We start from the raw sequence: 10,815 nt of genomic DNA, 5'->3' as shown, positions 1-10,815 counted from the left end.
ATTCAGGGGGGTCTCAGGAGGGGTGTGGAGGGTCCCAGGAGGGTTCTGTAGAGTCTCAGGAGGGGCCTGTAGGGTCTTAGGTGGGATCCAGAGGGTCTCAGCAGGGGCAGATGTGCAGGTGGCCAAAGCGCTGTAAGCAGCACCGTGTGGTTCCCCAGAAGGCTGCCACAAGGTCCCTAGCAAGTGCAAGATCTCAGGCAGTAGCTTAAGTTAAAAAATGTAGTTTAAGTGTCTGTATCAGTTTTTAGTATCGGGGCATTTTTTATGAGTACGAGTACTTGTGAAAAGGCCCAGTATCGGCACCGATACCGGTATCGGTGCATCCCTTCAGGCCACCATTTGCTGGCCTTATTCTGAAAATGCTATGTACCTGGATGTGACTGGTTTCAGTACATCTGAGATGTATGCTGCTAACATTTTCCTTGCCTTTTCTGCTCTCTGCTTTAAAGCATTGAAGCCAAAACATTTTCATAACAGCCAGCCGTATAGCATTTTACAGGGAAGAGCAGCAAAACAGCATCCATATCAGCATAAAAACCAGGAAGCTAGGATTTTTGAAGAAAGGGAAGCAAAGGCAGCCTCCGTATTATTCACAAAACAGGCATATTGTAATCCACATCCTGTATATAAAAAAGACAGGCTGTCATATTAATCCTCTGGTTTCAGTACTGATCAGGTTCAAACACATTAGAATACTTTTTCTGGGTCAGGAAAGGGGGGTGCAGCTTCTGTGTTTATCTCAGTAATATTTCCCTTTAAATCAGTGATGAGTTAGAGTGCACTAATTTATTCCTTAACCACTAACATGTGAAAAACAGGTAGAGCAGGACTCCAAATGTAAGAGTTTACTTATGATTTAAATAATTGAATATGATGATACTGTTATGTTTACAGTATAGTACATATATATTCTAACCATGTTGGATAATATGTGCTGATTCTTGTACCAGCCTTTTAACTGCCAGCTGGAAAGGGAGCCTGCCATCAGCTGTCATATACCCCCCTCCTCTTATAAAGCACCTGTTGGTCCCTTTAAATTTTAAATCCCCCCTGACCCTGCACTCAGTTAGTCCCCACATGCTGCTCTATACCAGATGCTGCCTCTGATTCTACCATAACAGTTCATCACTATGGGCTCTATACTGGCAAAGATTCTCTTACCAACCATCAGCAGCCTGGCACTAGTGCCCACCATCAGCATCGCAGCCAAGAGGAAGTTCCACATGGAGGCTATGGTGTATTTTTTCACTATGTTTTTCATTGCGGTAAGTCATTGCGGTTTATTTTGGTTCTTACTGATGCCCATTGTGTGTTGACAATAAATGCAATCCGCATATCATAAATGCGTGGAAAACTGTAGAAGCTAATCATATAGCTCATGCCATTGAGAGGAGTCTATATTTGAAGACAGTGTGCAAGATCTGCTGGCTGCTTATTGCTACAAATCACCTTCAAACCAGAGCTGAAAAAATACAGCAGTTGAATTTTGATTTGCTGCTACGGGCAACACATACAGTTTCCCTTTCAGCCCCTTTAAACAAGTCCCTGTAAAACTTCCATGAAGGCAAGCACACAGTGGATGTGGCAGGATTAATGCAGACTAGGGGCACTCTTTACTGCTGGAGGAAAGATTTTATCACTGTTGGAGTAAATTGGAGTACATTTAATAAGGGTTTTCTGCCATTCTTTAGATCAACTTCAGGTTTAGGAGTTTTTTTGTCTATTGGGTGAACTCTTTTTATGAACCTATGTAACATTATAGAGCTTCCTTTACAAAGATAAGTTGTCAAAAAGAGCACAAAGTTGTTTTACCGTGTAAATTCCTAATGACAAAATATATTATTGTATTATTTATCAATCACATAAGAGATCAAGCAGATATGGTTTTATTGTCAAAATTGATCCACTACCTGATTTAATCAGATTAAAGAACAATCATATGTGCATGTTGACAACTAAACTTTTTCAGGACTGATATAAATCAATTGCTGCTTGATTTTATTTTATAATTAATCTTTTACACATCATTATGGTTAAAGCTGAACTCCAGGTAACTAAAAAAACTACCCTTCAAAGGGGCTCTCCCTACACTAAAAGGGTTAAATGCTCATTTTTAGGGTATTTGTAAAAAGCACTTTGTTCTTACCTTGCTTCTTGCCCCAGCAAGTTCCTCCTTCCATGTGACTGGTCCCCTGAAGCCTCTTCCCTTTGGCACTCAGTTGGTTGTGACATAATCACGTACAATGCAGGAGCAACAGTCCTATATTGTAAGTGAGGACTCGGAAGTCCCGTCCACAATCAGGAGTGTCAGAGAGAAGAGGTGAGCGGCTGCCAGGGGAGCGAGGGATAAGGTAAGTAAAAGGGTTTTTTCCTGGTATCCTAGCCAAAAACGAGCATTTAACTCTTGCAGTGCAGGGGAAGCACCACTGCAGGGGTATTTTTTTTATACAGTTCAGCTTCATGGCCTGCATTACGGAAGTTTTCAAAATATTTTCTATTTGAAATGCAAACATACAGCATATTTCTATAGAATTTGTATATAGCTCTTCCATTGCACCTAGAACTATAAAAAAAGGCACCCCTTTCCCCTACCAGATTAGATACACCCCGCAGGTCCTTGCTGTACCATGGCCTAAGTGGAAAGAACTGTCTTTCCCATAAACATTAGTCCCAGCTTCATAAGAACTCTTGTAAATGGCTGCGTGTGACCACACAATGTTAATTCTGGTGCAATTCTGCTGCCAGGGAGCCACAAAGGCTGAATACAGTCTTCCATAGAAGTCAATGGCTGTACACGGTTATACGGCGGACTTGCATAAACATGCGTAGGGGCGCAAAACCCCAAATGCAGACTGTCTGCTTTCAAGGTTGTGCGCCCATAAGAATGTGCATGTGTTTATGCAAGTCTGGCATATACTGGTGTACAGCCATTGACTTTTTTTTGAGGCTGCATGCAGCACATGTATGTTGTACAGCCACAGGCGGCCGTGTACATGAGCCCCAAGGAATCCCGCTACTTTAATGTATGGCATAGTTAGTCAGGTTGAAAAAAGACACAAGTCCATCTTGTTCAACCTATAGAGATAAGAGGAGAAAAAAAAAGAAGGAAAACCTAAAACAATTTAAAAAAAGCAAACCTGACCCAGCCCTCTTCACTGCATAGCTGTCAGGTTACTCGCCCCAATTAGGTTCATATGTATAAAGTATAGTAAATGTTTATTTTGATGTTTTGGTTACTGTTAACAAAATGTATATGTGGTCATTGCACGGTAAGTATGTTAAACACTATGGATGTAATTGTCTTTTTTTTGGGGTTCTTGCATGTAAATGTGATACAGTACAGTTTTAAGCCACACCTCCTACAAAATGTGTCCACACCCAGTTTTTAGCACAGTGCCTGCACTTTGTTATCACTCTATAAACTGTTTTCCCAGGTTGACATTTGTGCAACAGAGTGGAGAGGGCAGTTGTTTCTCTTGGCATCCCCTGTTCTATATACAATACTATATAAGACATCTACAGAAGGTTGGACACTTATATGGAAATCCATTGATGTTCATCACAGTAGCCTCAGCAAAGTCTCACTATAAGGAAATATATTTAGGGGAATTTATCAAAACTGGAGCAAACAAAATCTGGAGCAGTTGCCTATGGCAACCAATCAGCATCTTTTTTCAGTTTGCTCAGGTAAGGTTTGAAAATGAGAGAGAAGCTGGTTGGCTGCAATGCAAATCTGCTCTAGATTTTGTCTGCTCCAGTTTTGCTAAAATCCCCCCACTGTATTTTTCTAGTATTCATAATTATTCAAATTAGTCACATCCCTTATTTAAGGAAGAACTCTGGACATATAATAAACTTACCCTTGCAGTGGGGCTACCCTTGCACTGCAAGAGTTAAGTGCTCATTTTGGTCTAGGGTCTGGAATAAAGCAGACTTACTTAACTGATCCCAGCTTCCTCCAAGTCCCCACAGCCTCTTCTCCCCCAGGCTCCAGCAGTCTAAGGACTGCTGATGTCATCACGTCTTACGCAAGTCCATTAACCTGCATTAGACATGAGGACACCAAAAAGCATTCCACACCCGGAGCGTGGGGGGAGAGGTGAATATTGACTGCCGCGGGTCCAAGGATCAGATAAGTAAAACTGCTTTATTTAGGCGCACCAGACAGAACAATCCCTTAGGGCCTGTTGACACGACGTATGTTTTCTGTGCTGACCTGATCCGTACGCTCCTGCACTAAAAATGCATCCCAATGTATTCCTATGTGTTTTATGGGCTACAGTTCTCACGTGCGCAGTCCGTTCAGGTTACAACAGAAAATTGTCACATGTCACATTTTGTACGGTCAGGAAACGGTCCGGAAACGCGTCAACGCGTCAAAAACGCACTGCACTGCAGCTAACATACTGACAGCCCCACTCCAGCAAAAAAAAAAAAAATTTTAACTGGAACGCATCAAAAACGGGGCAAAACACATATCACTGCGTCTGCAGATCCGCACCTGATCAGGACCTGAAACTCATGTGAACAGGCCCTTAACCCTTGCAGTGCAGGGTTAAATCCACTGCAAGGGCAAGTTTATTTTTTATGTGCCAGATGTCTTGTTTTAATTAGTCACCCACTTTTGTAGTGGCACATTAAGCATGTTAGTACCATATCACCCTGATGAGCTTCTGTCTGAGTGGACATCTTTAAAACACCCTATTGCACCAAATGTGGTGTGCAACTCTGAGACAGAAGATATCAAGTTGATTGTTTCTTGACAGGGTTTCTTCAAAGAGATTGAGCCCTCTAAAAGAGGTGAAGAGAATGTGGTGAAGAGAGCACCATCTTCTTGCCTCGGCCCAGACCCTCTTTTACCCTTTCCCCAGGAGAGTGGCCGCCTATAAAATGATGGCATGACATTGCTGGAGGCGATCCACAGCCATGGAACCAGCATGAAGAAGACCCACCAAAAGTCATCCTCAGTTGCGCACTGCTCAGGCAATGGGAGGCATGGCACTTATTTGGGTGTCCATTTTATTGGTTGCTGTTGTTGCTATTTTAGTAAATTTCAGTTCACAGACACTGTGATGAACCATGAACCATTTCACTGCAGGCCACTACAGGCTGCCATTGCTTTGTGTGCGCAGCTGACGCCTTTCATCATAATGTAAGGATGTGCCGCTTGTATTTTACATGAGTGAATCAGCCGGGCCCCAGCAGATGACAATGAATAGTGGCATTCCTGAGTATTTTGGGACACTGTCGAGTGCTTCTGGCAGTTGATAGTGAAATGTCTTTCAGGCCTTTTAACCATTTGCTCCTCAGCTGTGACTGCCCTTACATCAACAACAACTGTGGCTCTGCACTCTTTCACTGCTGTGGCTTTTTTAGGTTCCACCACTTCTAGTAACCATCTGCCCCTCTTGTGTCTGTAGATGTACCATGCCTGTGAAGGCCCCGGGTTCTCCGTGATTTGTTTCATGGGATATGATCTGCTGGAATACTTCAGTATCTACAGCACAGCCTTGTCCATGTGGGTGTCACTGATAGGTGAGTCTGCCAGTCTCCGAGACGATTTTATCTTCTAAGAAACTAAGTACATAGCTAAAGGGTGCGAAAGGTTTAAAAGGAATCTGCTGCATTTTCAAAGGTTTATTGAAACTTACCAACTTAAAGATGGACTCCAGACCGGTATAAAAAAAGTTCAATGAGGTGGACCTAGCATCAGATAAATGTTTTATTTTTTGGCCCTGCCAGGTCTCTAAACAAATTAAAATGGCAGTTCCCTGCATTAGAAGAGGTAGTATAATCACCTCTCCAGAGGCCCCTAAATACTGAAAAGACTGATTGAGGCTTTTGTGTGAACAAATGCCTGACATAGATCAGGCTGCAGCCTCTCACCTTGTAAATTATGGTACAGTCTGATCTTTGGGGGACAGGATATTGAGGAACTGTTTTGTCTTGCCTGCAGACAGATAGCATCATCTCAGTCTAGGTAATGTCACTGACTTTGAGGTCCACTTTAAAAACATCATAACATGCAGTTTATTGCAGCTAGTGTAAGTACTCTCTTAATATCATCCTTATGCAATACCCTGCATAGCAGCCCTCAGCCGAGAAGGCTCTACTGGTCTGCACAAGGATCATGCTGGCTGGAGGAGAGACCAGAATGCATAGGGTAACCCAACTAGTGTCCTACTGCTCCTTCACTCCAATCAGAAGGCATGGGGTGTGTTTCTGACCAAAGCTGTGTTGCTGTATTGGAGGTGGAGAGTCTGGCTGTGCTGATTTGCTTTACCTGCCAAAGGATTTTGTCATTCTACTTGGCCAAGATTACGATCCCTGCCAGGATAGCAACACTGCCTAAATAAAGTTATAAAACCTTTAGCAGGTTAATCAGTTCCAATATACTGTATATCATATATATATATACGAATATATACACACGAATATATAAAATACAGCTTGTGTATTTATATTCTGGCCTGGAGTTCAGCTTTAATGTAACTAATCTTATTCCTATTTGTTTAAATTGTATGTTTCTATGTGGTATTTATAATAGGTGTGCATGGGTGCAGCCAGTTCTGTTATGTATGCTGAGGTTTCAGTTTAGGAGTACTGCACAGTGATTATGTTTTGCTGGTAGGCTATCCATGTCTTTTAGTCTAGCCACACTGACTGGAAACTATAGCTTGAGCATCTAATTGATCTTATCACATTGGTTATTGGATTCTAAACTGACTGATATACTGATGACCACTAGAGGGAGATTCTAAATCAGTGTAGGAAATACTATAATAAAAACATGGATCAGTAAAAAATGTGAAAGTCCTATTAAAAAATGACTTTCCAGCAAACACTGCAATACAAATGTTTACTTACTAAGCTTACTAATATTCTATAGGTTAGACAACTTCTTTAAAACATTACCAGTTCCCAGCACCATTTTTAAAGAAAACATGTCATGAAGGCAAGATGTAGGCTGCAATTGCTGACCTCATTCTGAAAATAACGATTACTTTTTGGTCCTAGCTTAGGAGGTACTTAGACATGTATGTCCAATTTTGAGACAGTTTATCTTTGCTCAGCTCAGAAACACCTCAAAGAATAAATGTATTCAATTTTTTAATCACATTATAGGGGTCTTCTATTACATTTGTTTGCAACGTATACTGGTCTTCTTAATGTGGACCTTTACCCCCTTTGACTAAAAATCACATCAGCATACAGCTCTGCATGCTGATATGAAATCATCTTATTCTTACATTCATTGGCTAAGCAAACATTTTTATTTTACTTATAATATATTTTTTTACATTTCCTGGTCCACTTCAGCACAAATTATGTCATCGTGCCCAAGCTTTGCATCCTGGAAAGGTAACATCAGCAGAGCATGGGCAATCTCATCTGTAATCTTATGAGATCTCAGGGAAAGACATTTTCCTCCCCTGAGATGATGTGCATGGTCACATGTCCTAGTCACATGTGCCAGAGTTCAAGGAAGTAAAGGGAGATCTAGTAACCCGCCCTTAGTTAAAATGGCCACTGTCAGAAGACTAGGGAAAAAAAGAAAAATAAGATATGTAAAGAATAAAAAGCCTCCAATTATCTAGAAGTATGTGTTTGTAGATTGTCATTACTAAACATTTCTAAAGGTGCATTTGTTGTACTTTTGAAGATATGGGTAAAGTTCCTCTTTAATAATGAAGCCGAGCACTTTTGACTGATTCTGTCTAACTGAAAATCCAAACAAGAACACGCAGGCACGAAGGGGCAGTGCCCATCCTCTGACTCATGAAACTTTGCAGTTAACAGCAGGAGATCAAATACCAGGCTATTCACAGCATAGCAGTGGGATGACTCACAGGGCAGTGAAATATGAAACACTGATATGCAATATGTATTATTTACCTGACTAGTCAGTAAAGTATATAAGGATAAAAGTCAGTTTGTACATGTGGAGACTTATGATTACAAATTAATCCACACTATATACACCCCTGATGACACCTGCAGACTTTAATGCATTCCTGCATATGTAAAAATCACTCAAGTGAACATAAACTGCTTGTAACACTGTCTGTTCCTTGTCTAGCCTTAGCAGAGTTTGATGAACCCAAGAGGTCCACACTGGTCATGTTTGGTGTCCTCACCATCGCAGTGAGAATATATCAAGATCGCTTTGGATATGGTGTCTACTCAGGTCCTATCGGCACAGCAGTGCTGGCAATTACTGTCAAATGGGTGAGTAAGGCCACCAGGCAATCACTTAGTATTATTACACTTGTGGAAATAGTTGATCTGCCCAAAAACATATTAAAGGTGGATTAGGAGCCAGGTTCTGATCGTCAGTGCTTAGTGGGACTCTTGCATTTGCGATAAAATCAATTAGAACTCCATCACGAAGAGTGGGAGCCCCTAATAATGTCCACAGATGGTAAACAACCTTGGAACTCAGCAACATAGTTCCCAAAGCATAGAATACTATGGATGGTTTAACTGGGAAATCTGTGCCCAAAAAAAGCTGGAAAAGTTCAAAGGACTAATCACCAGTATTACCTATGGTCTCCCTATAGCTGTTCTTTCCCTGCTTTTCACTCATCCTCATAGTTCTATCCGACCTGTGACAATGAGACTGTCACAGGTCGGCTCAGTAGATCGGGAGGTGAGCGAATACATACCGGCGTTCGCTCACTTCTCGATCCTGCCACGGCTCTCTGCCGTGACAGGGAAGGACTGGATTACCCCCTCCCCGCTCCGATCTGCCAGCGCTGACTGGCGGAACGGATGGGGGAGGGGGCGGGTACAGCTGGCTCTGCCTCTAGATAGGCAGAGCCAGCTGTCACTCACGCAGCTGGGCAGATCCAGACATAATTGTCGCGATCCGTTTCAGCTGCCGCGTCTCAGTATACCGCGAGCTGCAGCTTGCGGTATACTGAGCTTTGGGTAACGGGAGGACGCTAGTTTGTGTCCTCCCGTTACCCTTCGGAGAACTATGGGGAAAAGCCCTAACCCCATAGTTCTCCTTTTAAAGTGGAATTTCAGCTAAAGAGTTTTTGTTAGTTGGAATCAATTGGAGTTATAACTTTATCACGGTTCTTCTGCCCTGTGTTCATGAGGACATATAATGAAGGATTGTTGTCTTCCCCACTCTAGCCAAAACTAAAAAAACATATTTTGGCTAGTGACCTACTTTAAAACCTTTAGCTATAAAACATGAGGGTCCTATTTTTAGACAAGTCCTTAAAACAGTTTATCTGATTGGAGATGCGCCCCATAGCAGCTACAGCATCTGCTTCTCTGGTTGCTACTTTCCTGCTTTGTAACTTCAAATGTGTTCAATTGTGTCATAGCTGAGCAAAATGAAGGAGACAAAAGGCCTCTACCCAGACAAGAGCGTCTATACACAGCAGATAGGACCCGGCTTCTGCTTCGGTGCTCTGGCACTAATGCTGCGTTTTTTCTTTGAGGTAACGAAACAGTTTTCTTCTTTTCCATTGTTTATTTGAAATACAGGCAACTATGGATAAGTGGAGTGATTATGACAATTTTGTGGCAAACTGAGTGATTTTGCTTTTGCCAAAATTAAATTAAAAATGGCCACTAATTTCATCATGCAAGCTGGTGTGACATGGTTTGGTTCATCAACAAACCAATGTAAAGTCCATGTCAGCATGAACACGATGATCAATGGCTTTTTTCAGTATTTTAAGCATTTGCCAAGTCTTAAAAATGCCAACTAATAATAAAAGACACAAACAATACATAAAAAGAGTATACTCTTGACCTTTTCTCCTTGTTTTGGGGTATTTTCATGTTATTTGAAACTTTTAATCTTTCAACTTTGACTTTTGTATCTTCAGGAATGGGATTACACCTACGTGCACAGTTTCTACCATTGCTCCCTGTCCATGTCCTTTGTGCTGCTTCTTCCCAAGATCAACAAGAAAGCGGGAAACGGAGGCACCCCTGCCAAGATTGACTGCTCCACGCTGTCTTGTTGTGTCTGCTAGAACGTACAATGCTTTGACCAAATAAAAGAATTTCTAGCTATTGCAACTCAGGGGAAGGCACAAAGAAATCAGCACACTGCCAGCTAGCAGGTGTTATGCTCAGTTGTCTTTGCATGAAGCAAATTTTGGTAGACAAAAGTGGACATTTCCACAAATCCAAAACACTTGCTGCCAGCCGACATCTTGTGTTGCCTTGGTGTTGGAAGGGCTGAGTCTGTACTTCCAGGCTGGGTACACACGGACAATTAAGTTCTGTTGAAGGACTGCCACATTCATTGCTGTTATCACTAGATGAGCAGCTGAAAAACCAGCTAGGTGCTTGGTTTCAGTGTACCTGAATACCCAACCTTGGGGCTGCAACCATAACTAGCAAAACTTAAGCAAATTCTTTAGCGTCAGATAAGCCATTATATCAATCAAGTATGGGGAAGAGTTAGAATGATTACTGAGTTTTAAATGCTATTTAGGGTTAAAATAGCTTGGGCTGGAATTTCGCTTTAAATGCACTAAATGCAGCTTAGCGTCTTCTTTTAAAATCTGGCAATTCACTCAAAATACCAAGCAAAGATGTTTAGATGTTAACCTATTTTGTATAAATATTTATTATAGACCGGGTTGTAACTAATGTTGTACACTTTAGTTTTCTATTATTTTTTTTTACATTCGCTTATGTGTGAGATTTGTGCACTATTTAAATACTTTTTTAAACCAAGATTCAATAAAATGCATTCTTTTTCTTGCACTGTTTTTCTTCTACAATATTTATAAATGATTGAATACAGAATAAATATTTAAAAACATATGAAAATATATAATA

At 41.3% G+C, this 10,815-nt stretch overlaps 1 protein-coding gene across 1 annotated transcript; it reads left to right on the top strand.

Annotated features, from left to right (window-relative positions):
* The first annotated feature begins 1,130 nt into the window (after positions 1-1,130).
* TMEM8C (transmembrane protein 8C) lies at positions 1,131-10,036 on the top strand. Its single transcript, XM_018563720.1, has 5 exons — positions 1,131-1,265; positions 5,421-5,535; positions 8,081-8,229; positions 9,339-9,455; positions 9,849-10,036. Exons 1-5 carry the CDS (start codon positions 1,131-1,133, stop codon positions 9,996-9,998), a joined length of 666 nt encoding a protein of 221 aa, XP_018419222.1. The 3' UTR covers positions 9,999-10,036.
* Positions 10,037-10,815: the final 779 nt, after the last annotated feature.

This window comes from Nanorana parkeri, unplaced genomic scaffold, assembly GCF_000935625.1.
Source record: "Nanorana parkeri isolate BGI_ZX_2015 unplaced genomic scaffold, ASM93562v1 scaffold689, whole genome shotgun sequence".
Classification (NCBI taxonomy): Eukaryota; Metazoa; Chordata; class Amphibia; order Anura; family Dicroglossidae; genus Nanorana; species Nanorana parkeri.
Note: the sequence above shows the minus strand (reverse complement) of the source record. Positions and strands in the feature narration are given on the sequence as shown.